We start from the raw sequence: 26,862 nt of genomic DNA on the forward strand, positions 1-26,862 counted from the left end.
GGGAGCGATCAATTCACAGATGGTGTCCAGGGCACAGCTGGGAGCTGAGGGGGGTCGGTAGCAGGCGGCAACAGTGAGAGACTTATTTCTGGAGAGATTAATTTTTAAAATTAGAAGTTCGAACTGTTTGGGCATAGACCTGGAAAGTATGACAGAACTTTGCAGGCTATCTCWGCAGTAGATTGCAACTCCTCCCCCTTTGGCAGTTCTATCTTGACGGAAAGTGTTATAGTTGGGTATGGAAATCTCAGAATTTTTGGTGGCCTTCCTAAGCCAGGATTCAGACTCGGCAAGGACATCAGGATTGGCAGAGTGTGCTAAAGCGGTGAGTAAGGCAAACTTAGGGAGGAGGCTTCTGATGTTGACATGCATGAGGCCAAGGCTTTTTTTGTGAGCAAATAATGTGAGCAAATGAGGTGAGATAAGGGAGGTAAAGGCAAACAAAGGCCATGGTGGCGAGGTAAATACAATATAGCAAGTAAAACACTGGAATGGTAGATTTGCAGTGGAAGAATGTGCAAAATAGAAATAACGGGGTGCAAAGGAGCAAAATAAATAAATACAGTAGGGGAAGAGGTAGTTGTTTGGGCTAAATTATAGATAGGCTATGTACAGGTGCAGTYATCTGTGAGCTGCTCTGACAGCTGGTGCTTAAAGCTAGTGAGGAAGATAAGTATTTCCAGCTTCAGAGATTTTTGTAGTTCGTTCCAGTCATTGGCAGCAGAGAACTGGAAGGATATGCGGCCAAAGGAAGAATTGGTTTTGGGGGTGACCAGTGAGATGTAGCATGCGCTCCAGCAGGTATGAGTGGGTGCTGCTATGGTGACCAGTGAGCTGAGATAAGGCGGTGCTTTACCTAGCAGAGACTTGTAACCTGTAGCCAGTGGGTTTGGCGACGAGTATGAAGCGAGGGCCAACCAATGAGAGCGTACAGGTTGCAGTGGTGGGTAGTGTATGGGGCTTTGGTGACAAAACGGATGGCACTGTGATAGACTGCATCCAGTTTGTTGAGTAGAGTGTTGGAGGCTATTTTATAGATGACATCACCGAAGTCGAGGATCGGTAGGATGGTCAGTTTTACGAGGATATGTTTGGCAGCATGAGTGAAGGATGCTTTGTTGCGATATAGGAAGGCGATTCTAGATTTCATTTTGGATTGGAGATGCTTAATGTGAGTCTGGAAGGAGAGTTTACAGTCTAACCAGACACCTAGGTATTTGTAGTTGTCTACGTATTCTAAGTCAGAGCCGTCCAGAGTAGTGATGCTGGACAGGCGAGCAGGTGCGGGCAGTGATCGGTTGAATAGCATGCATTTAGTTTTACTTGCGTTTAAGAGCAGTTGGAGGCCACGGAAGGAGAGTTGTATGGCATTGAAGCTCGTCTGGAGGTTAGTTAACACAGTGTCCAAAGAGGGGCCAGAAGTATACAGAATGACGAGCTCCCCTGCGATCCTAGTTCCTATTTTCACCTAGTGCCTATTTTCAGTGCTCTACTCTACTGCCCTACAGTCTGAGTCTACCATCCACACACTTTCACATTTTCAGTGCTCTACTCACCTGCCCTACATTTCCACAGCACACAGTGGGGTTGACCAGTAGCCAAATGTCTCATTAATTTATATGAACTCAGACAAATGCCAAGTATGATACACACGTCCTGCCTCTTGCTCACTCACTCCTTCTCATGCCCACAATATCGTGCAGCTTACCAACCCTCCCTTTCACTGTGCCTACTTGACAGAATCCCTACACATTCACACAGTCTCCCTCCTAAACACACTGTGACTAGTGATGTTCTTCATCTAGTGTCTTTCTGTCGCAACTCTCTGCTGCAGTGGGTCGTGTAGAGGATCATATGGAGGAGAGCTGTGTTTCGTGTCATATGAGGGAAGAGGGGCTGTGAGGCTGTAACGTAACCGCAGGAGGAGAGGAGGAAGTCAGGGAGGGCCAGCCATGTGTGTGACAGGCCCACTGGAACAGACAGAACTGCTCTTAAAGCCACTGTGGTTCTGTTCTGGTCCCCATGGGTAGCTCCTGTTTCCCTGTCTCCCAGGGTGGTCATGCCTCCAATGTGTGTGTGTGTGTGTGCCCGCGCCACATTCTGATCACATGGCATGATGCATGTTGGGTACATGGAGGTGTGCCGAAGGTATCTATTTGGAGTAGTGAGGGATGTATTCTGTCTGTGTTGGCAGCAGAGGCTCATCCCTTCTGGCCTATGGCCACCCTGGTTGCATTGTGGTGTCAGTGGTCTATGTTCTGTGCAGGCTGCTCTTTAAGGGCTCTACTTAGCACCACTGATAGGCTCTGAGGCAGAGCCCTCTGGGCGCCAGCTTCTGGCACGACCACCAGCCAGGCATGTTTGGGAGTTAGCACCTAGGTTAACACTAGCTAATGCAACACAGAACGGTCAGGCTCACCTCCTAAAGACACCGACCACTCACACATTTTACACTCACTAGCACATTTTCTCTGTCTCTTCTGCCCGGTGCAGACAACCCTGGGCAGCTGGTTGGCCATTTGGTGAACACTTGTCCTCTGAATCTGATCTCATCCCTGTAGCTCATTATGGAGGGGCTGGGTTTGTCCTCTCTCCAGCTGGCAGGATAACACACACACACACACACACACACACACACACACACACACACACACACACACACACACACACACACACACACACACACACACACACACACACACAAAAGCCACATCCAGACCACATCCCCACTCTGATGGGGAGAAGAGATAGGGTGGGGTTGGGACACACACACACACACACACAGGGATTGTATTAGTGTTCTGAGTGTTTATAATAGTAATCCATATGTAAAAGTTACACACTTTCTCTTTCTGACACATCTACACAGGTGGCTTGTATCTGTTCAGTGTTAATGGAGACTGAATTTGGAAATGCATTCTTGTTCCCCAGGCTTACAGTGACACAGCTCATTCTCACTCATGCATTTGTTCCTGTATTAAACCTGCACTAGGAAGCACTCGCTTATTCATTCACAGTTACAGTGACTCTGTGTGAAGTGGGTATAAGTGTGTTAGCACTAACAACTGTGGAAGACTGTAAACAGGCCTTCAGGTCTGCACTCCCACTGGTAATAGAAGAACTGCCAGTGCCCAAATATTTAATGAGTCCTTTAACCTTAGCTCACTCTCTCTCTGGTAGAACGCCCTTCTTGCCTCTCAGATCGTTCACAGCCCCCCTGGGTTGGGGACAGAAGCACCAGATCATCAGCAAACAGTAGACATTTAACTTCAGATTCTAGTTGGGTGATGCAGGGTGCTACAGACTGTTCTAGTGCCCTCTCCAATTCTTTCTCGCTCTCTATCTCGCTCTCTCTGGCAAGTTGTTTTTTAATATGTCAGCTAGAGTTAGCAAACTTTTTCCCTTGTTCAACGCACCTCTGGTTTGGCTTCAATCACCCTCACTACTAGCTATAGATTGGAACGTAAGATAATGTGATTTAACCCAAAAATGTTGGGCCATTATACTGGTAGTTACAGGTGTGGCTATACAAAACGTTGATAGAAATGCTTCAACTATCCTGGTATTGGGGATACTATCTTCGTCCTCGCTTCTCGTAAAATGTCTCTATTCAGTTGCAGTGGGTCCGTTTCAATATAGAAAATATTTCAAATAAATCTCTATTTTGGTCCATGAGGTAATCCAACTGTGTACACCGCAATCTTTTCAAATTGATTGAGACAGGTGGTCCACCCCAAAGTGCCACATGTTATAATGACAGACGACTGTCTCGATCAATGAGAGAAGACTTGAAATTAAAAAGATGGCGGTGTACATATTGTTGGATTACTTCATGGAACAAAACATGTATTTATTTTAATAACGGAGCATTTTGTAAATTCAATCGGTCTTCCTGCAAATGGACATGGACATTTTGAGACTCCTGTCCATGAATCCAGGGCAAAGATGGTATCCCCAATACTTACTACTTTAGTAAGATAGATACTATCCACTGCAGTGCTGTCTTACATTGGTATTCGGACACGGCCAGTATCTCATTGAAAAGTGTTTCTTGTTCTCTTTGCCTTCGTCAGAGCTTTAAACAAAATACACGTTACATGTTTGGGATGCTCTGGATCAACGGTGTGTTCCAGTATTACGGAACTTCGCACAGCCATTGAAGAGAAGTGGGACAACGTTCCACAGGCCACAATCAACAGCCTGATCAACTCTATGCGAAGGAGATGTCGCACTGCATGAGACAAATGCTGGTCTCACCAGATACTGAAGGATTTTCTGATCCACACCCCTACCTTTAAAAAAAAAAAAAAGCTGATTGTGACCAACAGATGCGTGTCTGTATTCCCAGTCATGTGAAATCCATAGATTAGGGCCTAATGAATTCATTTGAATTGACTGATTTCCTTATATGAACTGTACAATCTTGGAAATTGTTGCATGTTGCGTTTATTTTTGTTCAGTGTATTTATCAAGAGATTTCATCTATATTTTCTGTAGCAGTCTATTTGCCACCACAAATTGATGCTGGCACTAAGACCACACTCAAAGAGCTGTATAGGTCCATAAGCAAACAAGAAAATGCACATCCAGAGGCAGCATTTCTTGTGGCCGGTGATTTTAATGCAGGGAAACTGAAATATGTTTGAACATTTTTACCAGCATGTCACCTCTGCAACTAGAGGCCACAAAATTCTTGATCACTTTTACGCCACACACAGAAAATCATACAAGGTGTTTCCCTCCCTTTGGCAAATCAGACCATTACTCTATCCTCTTAATTCCTGATTACAAGCAAAAACCCAAACACAGGAAGTACCAGTGACACGCTCAATACGGAGGTGGTCCGATGAAGCGGATGCTTATACAAAAGTATGTGGACACCCCTTCTAATTACTAGATTCGGCTATTTAAGCCACTCTCGTTGCTGACAGGTGTAAAAAAAATTGAGCACACAGCCATGCAATCTCCATAGCATGCCACCTCTCCAACAAGTCTCAGTTCATCAATTTGCCCAGCTAGAGCTGCCCCGGTCAACTGTGTTTGATTTTGTGAAGTGGAACATCTAGAATCAACAACGGCTCAGCCTAGAAGTGGTAGGCCACACAAGCTCACAAAACGGGGCCGCCAAGTGGTGAAGGGCGTAGAGGGTGTAAAAATCATCTGTCCTCGGTTGCAACACTCACTAACGAATTCCAAACTGCCTCTGGAACCAACGTCAGCACAAGAACTGTTCGTCGGGAGCTTCATGAAATGGGTTTCCATGGCCAAGCAGCAAGCTTAAGATCACCGTGCGCATTGCCAGGAGTTGGCTGGAGTGGTGTAAAGCTCGCCGCCATTGGACTCTGGAGCAATGAAAACGCATTCTCTGGTGTGAATAATCATTCTTCACCCTCTGTGAGTCCGACGGACAAATCTGGGTTTGGCAGATGCCAGGAGAACACTACCTGCCCCAATGCATAGTGCCAACTGTAAAGTTCGGTGGAGGAGTATTTAATTGTCTGGCGCTGTTTTTCATGGTTTGTGCTAGGCCCCTTAGTTCCAGTGAAGGGAAATCTTTAATGCTACAGCATACAATGACATTCTAGACGATTCTGTGCTTCCAACTTAGTGGCAACAGTTTTGAGAAGGCCCTTACTTGTTTCAGCAGGACAATGCCCCATGCACAAAACAAGGTCCGCACAGAAATGTTTTGTCGGTCAGTGTGGAAGAACTTGACTGGCCTGCACAGAGCCCTGACCTCAACCCCATCAAACACCTTTGGGATGAATTGGAACGCTGACTACGAACATCAGTGCTCGACCTCACTAATGCTCTTGTGTCTTAATGGAAGCAAGTCCCTGAACCAATGTTCCAACATCTAGTGGAAAGCCTTCCCAGAATAGTGGATGCTGTTATAGCAGCAAAGGGGGACCAACTCCATATTAATGCACATGATTTTGGAATGAGATGTTCGATGAGCAGGTGTCCACATACAGTTGAAGTCGGAAGTTTACATTAACTTCAGGGCCATCACAAAGCCCTGACCTCAATCCTATAGAATATTTGTGGGCAGAACTGAAAAAGCATGTGCGAGCTAGGAGGCCTGAGAACCTGACTCAGGAGGAATGGGCCAAAATTCTCCCAACTTTTTGTGGGAAGCTTGTGGAAGGCTATTTTACCTTTATTTAACTAGGCAAGTCAGTTAAGAACAAATTCTTATTTTCAATGACTGCCTAGGAAGAGTGGGTTGTTCAGGGGCAGAATGATAGATTTTTACCTTGTAAGCTCGGGGATTCGATCTTGCAACCTTTCGGTTACTAGTTCAACGCTCTAACCACTAGTGAGGGTGAGGGAGCGCTTTGTAAATGTGTTTCTTTGTGTGGAGTAATGGCGATTTTAGATTTTTTTTTTTTTACTCTGGTTGCACAGGTGACGTGCTAGTAAAACTTAGGTAAGATGAATTTCAGAAACCCTGCATTAAAATCCCTGGCCACTAGCAGCGCTGCCTCTGGATGTGTATTTTCTTGTTTGCTTATGGCCCTATACAGCTCGTTTAGTGCAGTCTTAGTGATTAGAAAACCCAGCTAGACGCATATTGTCCTTGTTCAGCCATTACGCTGAGAAACACAGGATATTACAGTTCTTCAGGTCCCATTGATAGGATCATCTCAAACGGATATCGTCCATTTTGTTATCTAGTGATTGTACGTTCGCCAGTTGAACTGAGGATAGAGGGGGTTTATACTCTTCCTCTTTCGAGTCCCGGGGGTTAGGGCCGGAATGAGCATTACATCCACAGCTGCCGACTCATTGAAGTAGATATCTGTTCTGATGTCCAGAAGCTGTTTTTGGTCATAGGAAATGATGGCGGGAATATTATGTACTAAAATAGTTAAGACCAGCGGGGGGGGGGACACAAAATAGTAGAATTTGTCAGGAGCCCGTAAAACGGCAGCTATCCACTGCAACCCCGTCTTCACACGTTCCTACTACGTAGTCCTATGGACTGAAAGATCCTTGCTCTAATCTATTTTGAAATCCAATACACATGTGTATTCTCTTCTCTGTAGTCATTATTATAGAAACAACCACTTGTGCTCTGTGAGATTTCAGCCCTTTAGGACAGGGATTTTCTGGGTTCTGAAGCATGTAACATGCTGACCAAACCGCGTGCGTGAGTCAGGCGCTAAAATAGAGCTTGGTTCTATTTGTGGCGCTTAATGCGCTGCAAGTCCCGTCTCTCCCATCTCCTCATTGGTTTTTAGGAGCATAGACCCACGTGGGTGATTGAAAGATGAACTGAGGTCCACACTCCAGTCCAGTTGGTGGTGTAATGCTCCTTAAAGTTGGTTGCCAACCGCCCTATAAAGTCCAAAGAAGAAGCCTGAAGGAGGAGAGATTACTAGAAACAAATGGTTTTCCATTTTATCTGTGGATTAATTGTCGGAGTAGAGGACCTTGTGCATTTCAGGTAAAATAACAACCCAATGTTTATATCCCAGGACAAATTAGCTAGCAACAGCAAGCTAGCTAGCTAAATTGCCTGAAATGTTTAATGCTTTTCAACCTGTCCCAAAATTAAGATAGTTTCAGAATTTGTTTTGATCAACATGCACACGAGGACGCACGCGCTCGAGCAGTCTGGTCTGCATGTAAGGGGATCAGCAGAAATTGTGAGATTTTGTTGGTTTTTGCACCCCAAAAAATCTACACTAATTTAAATATTGGTTTTATTATTCCTACAAAACATGTTTTGGGTAAAATAATGATCAGTCTTACTGTCTTTCCTATCCACCCCTACTTTTCACCAATATGCAAATAGCCGTTGCACTTGCCTCTTCCACTCTGTAAACCAGTGGTAGTCATTGCGCGGCTCACGAGTCTCATGTAGCTTTCAGGAACTTAATTGCTGTTTCGGTTTTTATTTTAAGGGGTTCCTCGGCCAGGGGCTAAATCATATTTTGGGGTCCTTGATAGGGCTGGGCGATATGGACAAAATATCATATCACAATATTTTTGACGGTATTTTATGTTTTTGAATAATATACGTTCTAAATATGTTTGAGTAGTTCATGACCCTAGGGTGGCAACACAAATTTCTAAGTGATTTCAAGGGGGCTTTCTCAATTTATACTGTTCTATTCAACTCCAAACAAAACACATTTTCAGCATTTTCATCAATTTATGCATTTCCTGCACTTTTATTATAATTTCCACACTGTGCCAGGCAGCATGATATGGGCAAAAAATATAGGCCTAGTTAATTGGTGAACTGTTGGAATCTTGGTAATATAATGATTATTGTAATTCTATAGTGGGCAACACCTTGAATAAATTGTTATTTGACATGACAATGAATAAATAAACCAGGGAGGAATTATTGACAGGGTAGTGTTGGTCAGTGTTTCCAGGTGACCCTTAATTAATGTTACATTACATGTTTTCTTACTACATGTAGCTAGCTAGCTAACATATTCATCCTTTGCCTATTCCTCTCTGATAAGCATGTTTGTGCAACTGTATCTTATCTAGGCCTAGTTTCAGAGTGGGTGACAAGGAATAAGTTAGTCCTAAATATTTCTAAAACTTAAAGCATTGTATTTGGGACAAATCATTCACTAAACCCTAATCCTAAACTAAATCTTGTAATAAGAAATGTGGAAATTTAGCACGTTGAGGTGACTAAACTGCTTGGAGTAACCCTGGATTGTAAACTGTCATGGTCAAAACATATTGATACAACAGTGGCTAAGATTGGGAGAAGTCTGTCCATAATAAAGCAATGCTCTACCTTCTTAACAGCACTATCAACAAGGCAGGTCCTACAGGCCCTAGTTTTGTTGCACCTGGACTGCTGTTCAGTCGTGTGGTCAGGTGCCACAAAAATGGACTTAGGAAAATTGCAATTGTCTCAGAACAGGGCAGTACGGCTGGCCCTTGGATGTACACGGAGAGCTAATATTAATAATATGCATGTCAATCTCTCCTGGCTCAAAGTGGAGGAGAGATTGACTTCATCACTACTTTTATTTATGAGAGGTATTGACATGTTGAATGCACCGAGCTGTCTGTTTGAACTACCTGCACACAGCTCGGACACCCATGCATACCCCACAATACATGCCACAGTCCAGAACAGACTATGGGACGCGCACAGTACTACATAGAGCCATGACTACATGGAACTCTATTCCACATCAAGTAACTGATGCAAGCAGTAAAATTAGATTTAGAAAAATAACAAATACGTTTAAAATACACCTTATGGAACAGCTGGGACTGTGAAGCAACAAAGATAGGCACAGACACATGCATACATACACATGGGTTTTGTACTGTAGAAATGTGGTGGAGGGAATGTATTGTAATGTTTTTAAAATTGTATAAACTACCTTAATTTTGCTGGACCCCAGGAAAAGCAAGGCAGCAGCTAATGGGGATCCATAATAAATACAAATACCAACACTGGTACCAGGCAGTATTAGTTAGCTATGTTTGCTCTCCACTCTTAGTACATGTACCAATCTAGCTAGCCAGCTAACTAGCGATTAGCATTAGCAGCTAACACAAATTATTGTAGCAACACCTTTCTAAGAAAGACAAAATAGAAGATACAGACATTATACGCACCGGAGTTCATATCACATTTAACAAACATGGATATACCATTATAGAAGGTAAAGTAAAGACTCAAACCGGTCTGTGCGTCAATATTGATTTACAGTACCAGTCAAAAGTTTGGACACACCTTCTCATTCAAAGGTTTTTCTTTATTTTTACTATTTTCTACATTGTAGAACAATAGTGAAGACATCAAAACTATGAAATAACGGATATGGAATCATTTAGTAACCAAAAAAGTGTTAAACAAAGTAGCCACCATTTGCCTTGATGACAGCTTTGCACACTCTTGGCATTCTCTCAACCAGCTTCACCTGGAATGCTTTTCCAACAGTCTTTAAGGAGTTCCCATGCTGAGCACTTGTTGGCTGCTGTTTCTTCACTCTGCGCAACTCATCCCAAACCTTCTCAAATGGGTTGAGATCGGGTGATTGTGGAGGCCAGGTCATCTGATGCAGCACTCCATCACTCTCCTTCTTGGTCAAATAGCCCTTACACAGTCTGGAGGTGGGTTGGGTCATTGTCCTGTTGAAAAACAAATGATGTCCCACCAGCGCAAACCAGATAGGATGGTGTATTGCTGCAGAATGCTGTGGTAGCCATGCTGGTTAAGTGTGCCTTGAATTCTAAATAAATCTCTGACAGTGGCACCATCACACTTCCTCCTCCATGCTTCACGGTGGGAACCACACATGATGGAGATCATCCGTTCACCTACTCTGTGTCTCACTTAGACACGGCGGTTGGAACCAAAAATCTCAAATTTGGACTCATCAGATCAAAGGACAGATTTCCACCAGTCTAATGCACATTGCTCGTGTTTCTTGGCCCAGGCAAGTTTCTTATTCTTATTGGTGTCCTTTAGTAGTGGTTTCTTTGCAGCAATTCAACCATGAAGGCCTGATTCACACAGTCTCATCTGAACAGTTGATGTGTCTGTTACTTGAACTCGATGAAACATTTATTTGGGCTGCAATTTCTGAGGCTGGTAACTCTAATCAATGTATCCTCTGCAGCATAGGTAACTGTGGGTTATTCTTTCCTGTTGCGGTCTTCATGAGAGCCAGTTTCATCATAGCGCTTGATGGTTTTTGCGACTGCACTTAAAGAAACTTTGAAAGTTCTTAATTTTCCGGATTGACTGACCTTTGTCTTAAAGTAATGGCTATCGTTTATCTTTGCTTATTTGAGCTGTTCTTGCCATTAATATGGACTTTGTCTGTTACCAAATAGGGCTATCTTCTGTATACCACCCCTACCTTGTCACAACACAGCTGATTGGCTCAGGGGTGTGTACTTAGTCCCCTCCTGTACTCACTGTTCACTCACGACTGTGTGGCCCAACACGACTCCAACACCATTGTTAAGTTTGCTGACGACACAACAGTGGTAGGCCTGATCACCGGCAACGATGAGACGGCCTATAGGGAGGAGCTGGCAGTGTGGTGCCAGGACAACAACCTCTACCTCAACATGAGCAAGACAAAGGAGCTGATCGTGGACTACAGGAAAAGGCGGGCCGAACAGGCCCCCATTTAACATCGACGGGGCTGTAGTGGAGCGGGTCGAGAGTTTCAAGTTCCTTAGTGTCCACATCACCAACAAACTATCATGGTCCAAACACACCAAGACCGTCGTGAAGAGGTCATGACAAAACCTTTTCCTCCTCAGGAGACAGCTGCACATTCGAGACCATCCTGACCGGTTGCATCACCGCCTGGTATGGCAACTGCTCGGCATCTGACCTTAAGGCACTACAGAGGGTAGTGCGTACTGTCCAGTACATCACTGGGGTCAAGCTTCCTGCCATCCAAGACCTAATATAATAGGCGGTGTCAGAGGAAAGCCCATAGAGTTGTCAGAGACTCCAGGCACCCAAGTCAGAATGTTTTCCTCTGCTACCGCACGGCAAGCGGTACCGGAGCTCCAAGTCTAGGACCAAAAGGCTCCTTAACTTCTACCCCCAAGCCATAAGACTGCTGAACAATTATTCAAATGGCCACCGAACTATTTACATTGACACGCCCCCCATTTGTTTTGTACACTGCTGCTACTCACTGTTTTATTATCTATGCATAGTCACTTCACCCCTACCTACATGCACATATTACCTCAAGTAACCTGTCCCCCCGCACTCTGACTTGGTACCGGTACCCCCTGTATATAGCCTCGTTACTGTTATGTTATTGTGTTTTCATAATTTTTATACTTTAGTTTATTTGGTAAATATTTTCTTAACTCTTCTTGAACTGCACAGTTGGTTAAGGGCTTGAAAGTAAGCATTTCACGGTAAGGTCTACACTTGTTGTATTTGGCGCCTGTGACAAAGTTTGATTTGAAACGCAATAAGAAGGAAAGAAATTCCACAACTTTTAGCAAGGCACACCTGTTAATTGAAATGCATTCCAGGTGACTACCTCATGAAGCTGGTTGAGAGAATGCTAAACGTGTGCAAAGCTGTCAAGGCAAAGAGTGGCTACTTTGAAGAATCTCATATAACATTTTGATTTGTTTAACACCTTTTTTGGTTACTACATGATTCCATATGTGTTTCATAGTTTAGATGTTTTCACTATTATTCTACAATGTAGAACGTATAAAAATAAAGAAAAATCCTGGAATGAGCAGGTGTCCTAACTTTTAACTGGTACTGTATAATAAAATACGGTATATCACCCAGCCCTAGTCCTTGACATAGATGTTGTTTTTTTTAACCCCTGCTTTAGAAGACTGGAGGTGAATGCCTGTTTCAGCTGCTGTCACTGTGTCGTACCTGCAGCTCTGCAGCATAAAAAACACCCCGCCACTGTGTGTGTGTGTGTGTGTGTGACAAAGACACTGCTGAGGTCGTGAGAGGGGAGGGAAGGTGTGAGTTAGTGAATGATGGTGTGAAAGAGCATGGCCCTGTTGGACCAGGAGTCCTCCAGTAAATAATGGAGCTGTATTTGAGTCCAGAGGATAGGGGGATGCTGCTGTTGCTTTCATCTAAAGGTCACAGGAGGACAGGGGTGGGCTTTGTTCCTCAAAGGCTGTACCACACCATGCTATTAAACTAAAGCCAAACAGAGATTTGGTTAAAGGTGCTGGTATCGCCTGGGCAGAGAGCAGAGAAAATGGGCCAATAGAATCATGTTACCTGGCTTATCACAATTTTTTTGCCACTGTGGTGTCCATTGTCCAATAAGAAGGCTCAATGTTTCAGCGAGGAAGCAGTGTTTGGGGTTATTGACCAGTGAGTTGTTATTGCAGTGAGGAGGATCGGCACCGGCACAGGGACTATGGGGAGAGAGGATATGACCGCCACCACCACGAGAGATCCAGCAGAGAGAAAGAAGAGAGACACCGAGAGAAGAGACACAGAGACAAAGAGGAGGGGAGACACAAGTCCTCAAGCAGGTACAACACACATCCACACTCTTAACACACAGTAGACACCGGAATGTTTAGGTAGACAGTGTAAGTAACCAGTGATTGTCTGTCTGTGTGTTAACAGTAGCAGCAGGAGGAGACATGAGAGTGAGGAGGGGGACAGTCATCGAAGACACAAACACAAGAAGGTCAAGAGGAGCAGAGAGGACAAGGAGCCCAGCCAGGAACTCTCTGCTGACCAGGAGAACCAATCAGAGCCCACAGAGTGATTCTCTGTCCCTCTCACCAGCCAATAGGGGGACCCGCTGTGACCCTCAGGCATTCTGTTTAACATATCAGACACTGGACTGCTCCTCTAATATATTTCAGTTCACTTTGAAGGTGAAAAACCCAAAGCATTGTTTTATGTATACGTTGTATACAACTTGTATATTTTGACTCATCTGAGATACGTGTTTTGTTTTATTGAATTTAAGAGATATGTTTGGATAAAGGAGCTGACTGGACCTCAGTTGATTGTTCAAATTTGAGTGCGCTGTGTTAAATATCTTATCCCAGGTCATTTCACGTGAACCCCAACTCTTGCCAAAGCTCTGACAAGTGTCCTTTTCAAATGACTTTATTGATTATTTTACCAAAGGTACCATCAGATATACTACGTAGGCCGAAGCGTGAGACAACTGTGTTCGATGGTCCTAGACCAGACTCATCCACGGAAACACACACAGAAACCAAGTCAGTTTGTTTTTTTTCTTCTCAAAAGTAGGAAAATCAGTAAGGCCTCCACAATTTTACCTTAATATTACTTTTAACAGATTATGAACACATTTTTACTTTATTTTTTACTATACTTTTTTTGCCAGTGGTTTGATAATTTAGCAACAGCTTCTGAAAACATCTCAACACAGACGACTACTTGGCAATGTGTCCTCAGTCTCAACAGATGAAGATTAAAGCCACTGTCAGTACAAACATAACGAAGAATATATTCAAAGGCCATCAAACAAACGTGAAAAGAAAGAGAATCAGTACTTGAATCAGTATATATATTTTTTGACATCCAACAGTTACAGTAAAGAAATGCGAGTCCAATTAAATGCATACTCTAACATAGAACTAATGGAATTGGCAACTTGTTTCCCCATCCAACCACCCACCAGGGGTAGGGCCACCAGGGGTAGATCCACATCCTCGCAGCTCAGTGTCTCGGGTGGTTTGGGCAAACTCCTGTCACATGGTTGATTGGCCCCCTCTGAACTCCCCAAAGTCTCAGCTGTCCATCGGGAGTCAGGGTTCTAAGGTCTGCCTTCCATAGCTACATCACTAGTGTAAGCCCATCCCATAAGGTAGGGCTCAGCGTTGTAAGCCAGTCTAAAGCCCCACCCACATTCCTTGGTCAGTGTTGGCCCCTCCCCATGGCTCTGCGACTGCAGCAGGGCTACAGCAAGCTGCCTGGCCAGGACACGATGGTCAGGGTGATTCTGCCTCGCAGCTCCTTCAGTAGACGCACCAGGGCTGTGTGGGTCATCCCCCACGTAGTCTTTCCATTCACCTCCAGCAGAATGTCCCCACACCTACACAAACAGAGTGAGCGAGCGAGAGAGAGGAGGGGTTAATGCAGAGATGGACTCAGTCTAGTACAGCAGACCCATAGAGCAACACTTGCAATGTGTAAATACAAGACTACTGTAATGATTAGGCCAATACTGCATATCATTTGTCACAGAAAAATAGAAGATTCAGCAGACATGCATTAGCCAGTTATATAGGTTCTTTGGCCAGTGTGTGTCCTAGGTTTAGTAGTCCGTACCGTATCCTGCCATCGTTGTAGGCTGGCGTGCCCTCCACGATGGAGCGGATGAAGAAGGACTGATTGCAGTTGACCTCCTCCTGCCCCCCCACGATGCTGAAGCCTAGGCTGCCAGAGGCGCTCCGGCGCAGCACAATATCTTTGCAGCAGTACAGGTGCCTGCAAAGGACAAAAACGGAGCTTAGGAAATCTCTAGACTGCCGCCAGCATCCAAATGTGTGCTCAGCCATTACTATGTGCACATACTGTATGCAGCAGTGAGATTGCAGAGTCCAGTGGAAGTCTGTCAGAAAAAACAACTGCTTGGCCGTCGTCCAATGAGAATGGGGAAATTACTTTTCCCCACAGGTAAGGCAAAGCTGTGAAAATACAGCGCTGAGAAGGGAGCGATTTTAGTATCAGTCTCTTACACTGCCCAGGGGTGAGTGAAAATTGCATTTAAATCCTGTTAGAACCGTTGCCCTTCTGGACTGAATTCCCATGGTGATTCACTAGTTGGTTTTCCCTTTTCTTATACATTTTGCTGGTTGTGGAGAAATTGAGTTTTAGCTACTCCTGTATTTTATACATTTTTTACAGTAAGAGCACTTTTATACCAGTAGTGGCAGATCTGATGAGAAACGGGAATACCCCTCACTCTGCCAGTCTGACCTCTGTCCAAAAGAGAGTGATTGAAGGGGTTTATTAATACCCTAAGCTGCTTAAAAGAGCATGAGGAGAAAAAAAGGGAGGGAGGGGGGGACAGGGGATGAGAGTGTCAGTGACCAATGTCTGAGACTGGGATGTGAGGATGAGCAAGAGACAGTGAAGGCCATGGAGATAAGGCCTGACGATGTACACAGTAGTGTCTATTCATCATTCTGTCATCAACCTCCATCTCCCATATCGGCCTTGTAATGTAGCCTGTACATCCTGAGATCTCTATATCCTCTCTTAGTTGTTGGCCTGAGCTTTTCATTGAGGCCCTCACTCAAATAACAAGCCATGTTGATCAGCTCAAGTACAGTGCCTTCAGAAAGTATTCATACCCTTTGACTTAATCCACCTTTTGTTGTTACAGCCTGAATTCAAAATGAGTCAAATATTTTTTTCACACCCAGCTACACATAATACCCCATACTCAAAGTGAAAACATGTTTTTAGATATTTGTGCAAATTGAATACATAAATATATAATTTACTTAAGTATTCACACCCCTGGGTTAATACATTGTAGAAGCACCACTGGCAGTGATTACAGCTTTGAGTCGTCTTGGGTATGCCTGTATCAACTTTACACATCTGGATTTGGGGATTTTTCCCCAATTCTTCCTTGCAGATTTTTTCAAGCTCTTAAATTTGATGGGTGTTGGCGGTGAACAGCAATCTTCAAGTCTTTCCACAAATTTTCAATGGGATTCAAGTCTGGGCTTTGGCTAGGCAACTCGAGGACTTTCACATTCTTGTTCTGAAGCCATTCCAGTGTTGCTTTGGCTGTATGCTTGGGGTCATTGTCCTGTTGGAATGTAAATCTTCACCCCAGTCTAAGATCGTTTGCACTCTGAAGCAGGTTCTCATCAAGGATGTGCCTGTATTTGGTTCCATTTATTGTTCCCTCTATCCTTACCAGTCCCTGTTGCTGAAAAGCATCCCCATAGCATGATGCTGCCACCACCATGCTTCACAGTAGGGATGGTGTTAGACGGGTGATGAGCTGTGTCTTGTTTTCTCCAGACATAGAGCTTTGCATTCAGGCCAAAGCATAACATTTTTGTCTCATCAGACCACAGCATCTTTTGCCTTATGCTCTGAGTCTTTCACGTCCCTTTTTGCAAACTTGAGGCGTGCAGTTGTGCCTTTTTCTCAGGAGTGGCTTTTGTCTGGCCACTCTCCCATAAAGCCCAGATTGGTGAAGTGCTGTAGAGATCTGTTGATCTTTCCCAAATCTATGCCTCATAACAATTCTCTCAGAGATATACGGACAGTTACTTGGACTTCATAGTATAGTTTCTGCTCTGACGTGCACTTCACCTTTGGGATTTGGTTAGTTGATCACATCCAACTTTTTAGGTACATACACCGCCATCTTCTGTACTGGAGTGTGAGGCCAGTGACGGCCTACCTACATGAAATGATCTTCATTAGCCCTGTTCCTCTAAGAAAGTAAAACATAGCCCTAGATACCACTTCTCTCCCCGCCACTGCACCACCTAAACCCTAACCCCGCCCAGCCTCTCTAACCCTTTCACACACTCTCCATATCTACGTCATAGAAATAGAAATAGAAACGCATGCTCCACCGTTTCCTCCACTAAACACTCATCACACAGACCTGTTTCAGGTATCCCTATCATCCACAATGTGGCATTCAAACCTGTGTGCTTAAACCATCGTCTTACTCCACACAACTTCCTCTCTCCTACATCCCAGTGTGACCTGAATATCTACCCTCTCTCTCCTCACAGCACTCTTAGCCACCACATCGGCCTTCTCATTACTCTCCACACCCACATGGGCTTGAACCCAGCAAAAGCTTACCACCACTCCCATCCTCTCCAATCCCATTAACAGCACCATCATCTCCACAAACAAGTCTCCCCTATCCGGTCTGCCCGTTGTAACACTACTACTCAACACTGCAGCCGAATCAGAGCAGATCAACACTGAGTGGTTTCACCTCCTCCACCCATCTCAAACCTATAATCATGGCCATCAACTCGCCCGCATACACTGACATATAATCATTTAACCGCTTACATAATCTAACATTTAAATCTGGGATATACACCAGTGGAGGCTCCTCAGAGGAGGAAGGGGAGGGACCAACCTCCTTTGTGAATTTCATACATTTTTTAATTTTAAAACATTAAAAAAGTTATCCTAGTTAAAACTATACTAAATATAATCACGTCAACAAATAATTGATCAAAACACTATTTTGCTAAGAAGGTCTACAGTAGCCTCAACAACACTGTAGGGTAGCACCATGGTGTAGCCGGAGGACATCTAGCTTTCGCCCTCCTCTGGGTACATTGACTTCAATACAAAACCTAGGAGGCTCATGGTCCTCACCACATTTCATAGACCTACACAGTAATTATGACAACTTCCGGAGGACGTCCTCAAACCTATCAGAGCTCTTGCAGCATGAACTGACATGTCCACCCAATCAAAGGATCACAGAATTAATCTTACTTACTTTATTGTCCCCATGGGGAAATTTTGTTGCAGTGTCATGTACACATTTAAAGTGGCGTTAAATACAAAACAGGATTGACAATACAACTTTCAATAACAGTCACGCACCAATAAATAAAATAAAAATTAAATTTTAAATTTTAAAAAGAAGAAAAGACTAGCCTGCTGGCCTTACGGGGTCAATGGGAACATTTGCCCGAGCTATTTAAGAGGGATATCACACCTGGCACAAATGATTGTCTCGTTCTATTTTTCCTGCTGAGGGGTGCCCTATACCTGCGCCCAGAGGGGAGTAATTCAAAGTCCAGGTACAGGGGGTGACTTGGGTCTAAAATGATTTTGTGAGCCTTACGGAGGGCCCTGACCTTAAAAATCTCATCCAGGCCTGTTTGTTTGACTCCAAGTACCTTGCTTGCTGTGGTAATAATCCTTCTCAGCATGTTTCTCTGACTGACAGTGGCATTGCCAAACCAACAAACAATACAAAAAGTTAAAATACTCTCAATAAAGGATTTGTAAAAGCTAGCTACAGCTAGCTAGCACTGCATAAAATGTGATGAGTAGTTGACTCAAAGAGAGAGAAAGAAAATAGTTGAACAGTTTTGAACAAATTAATTTCTTCCTAAATGAAGGAGAAGCAAGAGAGAAATGGAGAGAGAGTCACTTCTGTTTTCTCAAGGACATTCAAATCGCAAATATCATTTCTGAATTTAATAGTAATCCTTGAAGTAATCATCATTTTTCAAAAGAATCTGTATTACAATATTTTAGCTGGTAACGGATTACAGTAAAAAGAATGTAATCCCTTACATGTAATCCCTTTCTCCCCAACCCTGACTTTAGGTAATATGGTGACAACTACAGTATGTAGGCTGTGTGTAGCAGTTTGGCTTGGAAAGGTTTTTTCGCATGGTCACATACAGCTGATGTCTTGGGCATTGAAGTCCACAACCAACGGAAAGAGGTGAAAGGAGGAGAGCGTATAACGTAGATGCGAGAAGGAATACAACATGGCTGCTATGAAACTGAACTGTGTTTACGCGTGATCAGGGGTGTACTCATTCCACCGATTCTGTTGAAAAAATTGTCTTAAACAGAAGCAAACGGAACAAAACAGGGATAAACATAACTGAATTTGTCCAATAGAAACTCTCGTTTGCAACTGTTGGACTAATGATTACACCCAAATGTGTCTCTCGACCTGTGTGCACCTACGTTGTAAACGTTCATTCATAGACTAGGTTGTAGCAACCTCATGATGGGTATAGGGAACATTTGAGTATCATGTAGTAGCCTAAACCTATCGCTGTTACATTTAACTGGGTGAATGGAATATGAATAACAGTCATCCAACATACTGTAATAGAAATAAGGCCATGCTCATGAAGAAAATGTGTCCTCCCTCATCTGAAATGGCACCGACCGCCACTGATATACACCCCTGCCCCCACCCTACCACTGATTGGCTCCTTTGAACCATCTGTATATATCCTTAAAAACAAATACAACTGATTCTATATATCTCTCCACACACCGTCTCACCCCATTCTCTCCTGCCCTCAATCATGTCCACATCTACGCTTGGTTTCGGAAACAGCCACGGAGGACCCTTGCCTGTTTCTGGACTTGGTACCCGCCTGCCTGACCATTCTGCATGCCTTGACCATGAGCCTGTCTGCCACTCTGTACCTCCTGGACTCTGATCTGGTTTTGACTTTTTTGCCGGTCCACGACCATTACCTTGCCTACCCCTTTGGATTAATAAACATTGTAAGACTCCAACCATCTGCCTCCTGTGTCTGCATCTGGGTCTCGCCTTGCGCCTTAATACTATCTCTGTACTAACGGTCACCAGGGCATCCTGACATGCACTGTCAACTGTGGGACCTTATATAGATGGGTGTGTTTCTTTCTAAATTATGTTCAAACTATTGAATTGGCCACAGGTGGACTCCAATGAAGTTGTCATTGGATGCACCTGAGCTCAATTTAGAGTGTCATAGCAAAGGGGAGTGAATACATTTCTTTATGTAATTTTCAATACATTTGCTAACATTTCAAAAAACACATTTTCCTTTTTTCATTATGGGGTCTTGTGAGAAAAATTGAATAAATGTTTTATTCAGGCTGTAACACAACACACTGTGGAATAAGTCAAGGGGTACAAAAACTTTCTGAAGGCACTGTATGTTGGTCTGTCAAACAAGTGGCTATTGGTGTCTGGGCAACAGTACCACCGTGTTCAGACTGAGTTCTAAACCTTGGAGTGTAGTGTGTATAATTAGCATTCTTCAGAGAAGGGAGGAGAGATGCTAGCTGGTGGGGTACTGCTACTCACCTGGGCAACTGCAGCCATGACACCCACAATGGGGAGTAGTCATCGGTGTGTGGCAGCGTGGCGAGGCTCTGCTTGGTGCTGTCAGTGGGCGAGGGTGAGAGGCAGGGGGGCGAGGGGCACTCTGGCTGGATTTCCTCTGGAGGCCTCATCTCCAGGACCTTGAGCACCACAGGGGAGGTGGTGTTCTTCAGGTTGGCCACAGCCTCGCCCCGCGTCACCCCTGTCAGGTCCAGCCCGTTCACATTCAGCAGGATGTCACCTGCATAGAGATGGGAGGACAGAACACAGTACCACTCAGCACAGCCACTCAGCACAGTGTTGCCCCGACTACTGTCCATTCTGACATCTTTCAAAAGCAAAACTTCCCAGGAACAAGGACTTGTCACGTCTGCCTATTTGAATATTCAATCACCTCCCGCAGGAACACAAAACAGTGGGAACAAAGAGCCACCTGCACATGAAATACCTCCCTGATAATCAAGGTGGGCTTGGACAGTACAGCTCTGCACAGCCAGCTGCCATCTGGAGAGGAGGCTTACTCAAAGGACAACATCCACTCCTTTGATTAGGATGCACTATGCAGATACACTCAGTTGAAATTGGGATAATTCTTATTTAGACAGCTGTATACACAAACATATTCACATAACTGATATGCATGGGAATACACTCTCAGAATCAGGCCTTTGATAAAGGTCATGGTATAACCACACTGAATATCATACACACTTCCTCACTCTCCTCACACATAAACCACATTTCCATCCACAGTTTTTATGCGAGTAAAGTCATACTGTAAAAGAGAAATCACGACGGCTGAGATGGAAACCGGTCGTTTCAGTACAATTTGATGAATGGCGACAGATAATTTGTTCGTCTGACATGGTGGGATCTTTTGGTTGTCTGTCAAATGGATTATCTGTGAATGGTGGTGGAATCGCAAATAATTATATAATAACCATCATATCGAAGTGAACTTGAAGTCACACGATGATATGGTGTGTGGTAAAGGTGTGCCGAGTAGTCGGACAAAACGAGTATTGTAACGGATATGGGCAATTTTCTGGATACGATTATGATCAGAGTATTTGTTTGTAATAAGGGTGCCAGCACGCAAGCATCTTTTTCATGTTAGTCAGTCAAGTGAGGTGCTGCGTTTTCTAAGTAACTCAAGTGGCTAGTTTTCCTGTCTGTAAAGAGAAGGGCAGTCTCTACGTTGAATCTGCTGCTCTGATTAGATATAGTGAAGCTGTATTTCTATGTCCACTCGCATCAAAATTTCACCCGATCACTTTCGCTTCTCTGTTTCGGTGTGATAATTCAGACTTCTGCTGCCTCCTGGTAACCTGCTACTATGATAAATCAAATAGCAAGGACGTTTTCTATCAAGCTATCAATGTGCATAATATCTAACAAGCGGGGCGAGGGTAAGGAAAAAAATATGAAATGCCGACGTGCATTCTAACAGATAGCAAACTTGTCTGCCCGCTGCATATTGAGGACACATAGACACTGCGGATCCTAATATGTAGCTTATAAAGGTCTATAAGGTGCATGGAGGTATTTTTCCAACATCTACTTAGGCATAGTAAAACATTTACGTTTTTTCCGATCACAAGTATCATCTGATCCAACTATCAACTGTCAATTTACGGATACAATTACGAATACGAGTATGGCCATGTCAGCACCCTCCTAGTGTGTGCTCTTCCCACTGCGACTATGGGAACGCATGCAGTTTATTACAGATGAAAGTATACTACAGATGAAATAAGTTATGATGAACTTCACAAGGTTTTGAATGATGTTAAATGTACCCTGGATAGGAAGCGGAATTGTGTATCTGTATTCATAGACTTGTCAAAGGCGTTTGACACTGTGGACCATACCGTCTTGGTGCAGAGATAGAAGTGTGTTGGGTCATGCTCTGGAGTGGTTTGTGAACTACCTGTCAAATCGAACCCAGTGTGTTGTCAGATGTAAGTCGGACACAGTAGAGTTGTGGGTGTGCTGCAAGGATACATTTTAGAACCCCTGTTGTTTATGAACTATATCACCAACATTGGGAGACATACTGAGACAGCTGATATACATTTGTATGCGGATGACACTGTGCCCTATACAAGTGGCAGCAGTTCAACTTCAGTTTGCCTGCACTCACACACTCATCCATTGTCTGTTTGCTGTTGTATTTGTGCTGTTGCCAGTGTTTTCTGTCTGTGTTGTCTGTTTTGTCTTACATCAGGGTTTTTTTGTTTTGTTTTTATAAGCCCCCGTCCCAACAGGAGGCCTTTTTCATCATGCCAGGCCATCATTGTAAGCAAGAATTTGTTCTAAATTGACTAGCCTGGTTAAATAAAAACAGGATGGTGAAAGTGCACTGTGTGATGATTTTGATGCTGCTTTTCAGTAAATACCTAGGGTCTTATTCTAGTGTCATGATGAACAATGCTTGACTGCCGTTTGACAAGTAAAAATATTCTCGCTCTCATCAATAACAATGTCATCATGTAGACTAGCCTCCCCACACTGTATCTGCTAGCTGCTAGAGCACACGTGTCAAGACCAGAGTAGGCACAGTCACTATTTAACGCAACAGTTTCTGTAGAGTTTATTCAAATGCGATGGAAACACATCGATTTTTATTCGGTACATGAACACTTAAGTGGAAAAAGTACATTTTGTGTGCGCTACGTCATCACGCACTTTCTATCGGCAACAAGGAAAGTACACATATTTTCTTTATGCAGATTTTAGAATATTCGCATGAAAATCTGTCACCAATTGGATGGAAACCTAGCTAGTCACACACACACAGATGTAGGGGAATGTGTGTTCAGACAGACAGACAGGTAGAGCGGAGTCTTGTCTGGTCTCTCTGTACTGTGGTTTTCTGAGGCGGATCCCTAGGATCAGCAGCAGGTTCTGGGTTTAAATGCCTCCACTGCCCTTTGATGTCTGGCCCTGCACAGAGAGCTCCCTCAGATGTTCTGACATCCCACACACCCGGAAACACAACTATACTTTCACACACTGCAGTACGTAGCCATAACAGGCCTGCCACAAGTGTATCCAATCATTTTGGGAGTGCGTCTGTTTGTCTATTTCAGAGCTGACTGATTTTGTATAATGAGCTGATAAAGTGCAACCTGTCACTTCCTCTGGAACTTACTTAATCAAATTTGAGGTGCGTGTATGTGTGTTAGACTCAATTTGGCGAGCCCTGATCCGCAGCACTACCCCTGTGTTTCCTGTTGGATAAATAACCTTGGTAATTAAGCACGAGTCTGACTGTTTATCTCAATCAGTCTGTTCTACACAAGGGACAAGTCACACACACACAACTCATGACAGATGAAGCCCGTCTGCAGTACCAACTCTGGAATCGTGGTGACCAGCAGGGACTGCACGGAACAGAGAAACTAAACTATCATGCCAATATTGGAGCAATTCAAGGAAATATGAGCTAAACTCCCTTCCCGGAACATTGGATTTTAATCTACCATATGACTGAGTGAGAGTGTGTGAGTGTGTATTGTGCGAGTGTGTGGTGGACTCTGTGGGTGTGTGTGGGACTGTTGGAGTGTGTGTGTGAGAGACTGTGTGTGTTGTACAGTAGAAGGTTTGTCACCAGGCTGTACCTTTGCGGATGGATCCCTCCTGTCCCACTACTCCGTTGGGGTCCACGTTAGTGACGTAGACCGGGAGATCCCAGCCGCGGGAGGACATACCCCCTGCTACCGTCATCCCCAGGGAGTGATGGGGCTCCTTGGACAGCGTCACCGTCTTCTCATAACACGCCGGCTTCTCACATGAGTCCTGTAAGAGGGGAGTGGTGCAACGTGAGAAATGTGTTGAATGGTTACATTGAAATAGATGTGTATTCACTATATAGTGTTTATTGTGTTGTTTGTTTCTGCCGAATGTGTTTTCTTGTGTTTTAAGCGTTGAAGTTTAGTGTGTAAGGCTAAGTACAGTGTTTGATGTTCAGGATTATTTAGAATAGTTGTGGTTTGTGGAAGCGAGAGAGTGTATGTACAGATGTCGGATCTTAATTTGACCCATTTCATTGAAGGAGGAAAATATTACATATTTAAAAATCACAACCAGGGGCAGCTGAAAGCGCTGTTTTTTTATTGTATTATTATAATAATGTTTTAAGGGTTTTAAAGTGGCCTTTTATTGTCCCCAGCTCAAGGTGCACCTGTGTAATGATCATGCTGTTTAATCAGCTTCTTACATTTACATTTACATTTAAGTCATTTAGCAGACGCTCTTATCCAGAGCGACTTACAAGTTGGTGCATTCACCTTATGATATCCAGTGGAACAACCACTTTACAATAGTGCATCTAACTCTTTTAAGGGGGGGGGGGGGGTTAGAAGGATTACTTTATCCTATCCTAGGTATTCCTTAAAGAGGTGAGGTGTCTCTCTTCTTGATATGTCACACCTGTCAGGGGATGGATTATCTTGGCAAATGAGAAATGCTCATTAACAGGAAGGTAAACACATTTGTGCACAAAATCTGAGAGAAATAAGCTTTTTGTGCATATGGAAAATTTCTGGGATTTTTAATTTCAACTCATGAAACATGGGACCAACACTTTACATGTTGCGTTTATATTTTTTGTTCAGCATAGATTGTGGCTTCTATCAATGTAATTGTCTGCATCATTTCCAAATGCCATATATCTTTTTTGGTAAATATATATATTCTTTTAATTTTAATATTATTTTAATATTTTCCCCTAACCCGACCACCCCTCCCCTAATTGGAGTAAACTAAAGGACAACACTTAGGCTTCTACTTCCAGCTTATACATACTATATACATTTTACAGACACAGTATATTATACATTAGTTATCTTTTGTTTGTTTTTTGTCCCCTCCCATCTCTGAAGACCATCCAGTTTTGATTTCTAGCTGCCATATATTTCTCCACTGTGCTGTTTCACAAAAAGTCCTGAACCTTTCTGTTCTCATAGTTTCTTCATATTGTAAATTAAAGATACATTTTTTTCCTAAGAGTATTATATTATTCATCGTTTGACTGTGACTTTTCCAATCAGCCAGCAGTGCTATTTGCGGAGTTAGCTCTAAGTAAATGTTGCAACTCTTCAGCCATTCCTGAACCTGCAACCAAGAACAAGCTACAGTACATATACGCAGCATCAAAACAAGTGATCTAATGATTCTGTCTCTTTGCAGTGAAATCTGTAGAGCTAGGATGAGCGTATCCCCAATATATATTACATTATATTGTTTGCAAGAATTTTGTATAATAATTTAAATTGAAAAACTTGAAGTTTTGAATCCGGCGTCAAAAAGCTCACTAACAGGGATGCAAACAAATCCTTTTGTGCAATTTTTGGGGGGAGAAATAAGCTTTTTGTGTGTATGGAAAATTTCAGAGATCTTTTAGTTTAGCTCATGAAACATGGGACCAACACTTTACTTTTTGTTGCGTTTATATTTTTGTTCAGTATACATAGCCTTACTATACAACGTGGGCGGGCATCCACACTGGAGGAAAATGTATTGTTTTACAGTAGGCCTGTAAATCAGCTGATGGGCCACAGGTTAGCCTACAGAATGTATTGGAATATATGCCACGTTCCTTGTTCCGACTAGCACGTGAAAGCAACATTAATCAAATAACAAGAGGCCTATTGCAACCATCGATGGCACTAGGTTATCGCCAGCTGATGTCTCATTAAACCATCAATACGTGCTAAATTCACCTGCACAGCTGAACTCAATTGCAACCATTATTGGTCACCTCATTACCGCTCCCTAAAATATAACGTTGGTGTTACCTTAGTCCTGCTTGCAACCAAAGTCTTTCAAGATATGTTCGGCCTCTGGTTCGTCTTATCATCGGAACAACTTTTTGAACAGTCTACGGGCGATTTATCTATTTGACAAGCATTCTATACAATAGAAATCAAGTATTTCCTCATTTACCACGGCAAATCTACTGTGGCAATTTACCTAACACTTTGTATGAATGGAAACTCGTGTTTTGATAGGCTAGAGTAGAGTATAGTTTAGGTGTAGCAGCCTACTGTACGGCTGCATTTTGGACACACTTGACACTTGTCCTGTGTCGTAGTGGAGACCAATGTCTATCTTGTGTTATTAAGCTATATAAAACGAGGGTTGTTGATCTGTACGGTTGCATTTTAGATACATTTTTGTACATTTGAATATTGCAGTAACAGGACATATAGGCCTACAGTAGCAGTACGACATTTATTCATATTCTGTCTGGTGCTTTTAGTGTTTTGTGCGCGCGAGAGTGATTGGATGATTTTGATAGCTGGCACTGGTCCAACTGACAAGACTGCTCCGGCATAGAAAGAAAGAGAACTGCAGGTTTTCAGTGAAGGTGTCGAAATCACCAGGCTCATTAGAATTTCTCGATTCGCAGGACATTTTTTATGCGACAAAACAGTGAAAAAAATGAAGATCCGGCATCTGTACTGTACAAAGTGTGTATGTGAGTGTACGTGTGTGAATCAGGGAGAGTAGAGTAGTGTAAGTAAAACATGGACACATTGGGGTT

At 43.4% G+C, this 26,862-nt stretch overlaps 2 protein-coding genes across 7 annotated transcripts in view; one reads left to right on the forward strand and one right to left on the reverse strand.

Annotated features, from left to right (window-relative positions):
- LOC111972313 (pre-mRNA 3'-end-processing factor FIP1) overlaps nt 1-13,499 on the forward strand; it is a 50,634-nt gene extending 37,135 nt beyond the window's left edge. For all 4 annotated transcript variants that reach the window (XM_023999307.2, XM_023999305.2, XM_023999304.2 and 1 more), the window contains 2 exons: nt 12,850-12,996; nt 13,094-13,499. In XM_023999307.2, the coding sequence (XP_023855075.1) occupies nt 12,850-12,996; nt 13,094-13,407 (461 nt within the window). In that variant the 3' untranslated portion in view covers nt 13,408-13,499. The remainder of the gene's footprint in view (nt 1-12,849; nt 12,997-13,093) is intronic.
- Nucleotides 13,500-13,572: 73 nt separating this feature from the next.
- Nucleotides 13,573-26,862, reverse strand: part of lnx1 (ligand of numb-protein X 1) — a 72,489-nt gene continuing 59,199 nt past the window's right edge. For all 3 annotated transcript variants that reach the window (XM_023999300.2, XM_023999301.2, XM_023999302.2), the window contains 4 exons: nt 23,936-24,113; nt 20,295-20,553; nt 14,780-14,938; nt 13,573-14,543 (listed from right to left, as the gene is read on the reverse strand). In XM_023999300.2, coding sequence (XP_023855068.1) covers nt 14,408-14,543; nt 14,780-14,938; nt 20,295-20,553; nt 23,936-24,113 — 732 coding nt within the window. In that variant the 3' untranslated portion in view covers nt 13,573-14,407. The remainder of the gene's footprint in view (nt 14,544-14,779; nt 14,939-20,294; nt 20,554-23,935; nt 24,114-26,862) is intronic.

Source organism: Salvelinus sp. IW2-2015, linkage group LG13, assembly GCF_002910315.2.
Source record: "Salvelinus sp. IW2-2015 linkage group LG13, ASM291031v2, whole genome shotgun sequence".
NCBI classification, from domain to species: Eukaryota; Metazoa; Chordata; class Actinopteri; order Salmoniformes; family Salmonidae; genus Salvelinus; species Salvelinus sp. IW2-2015.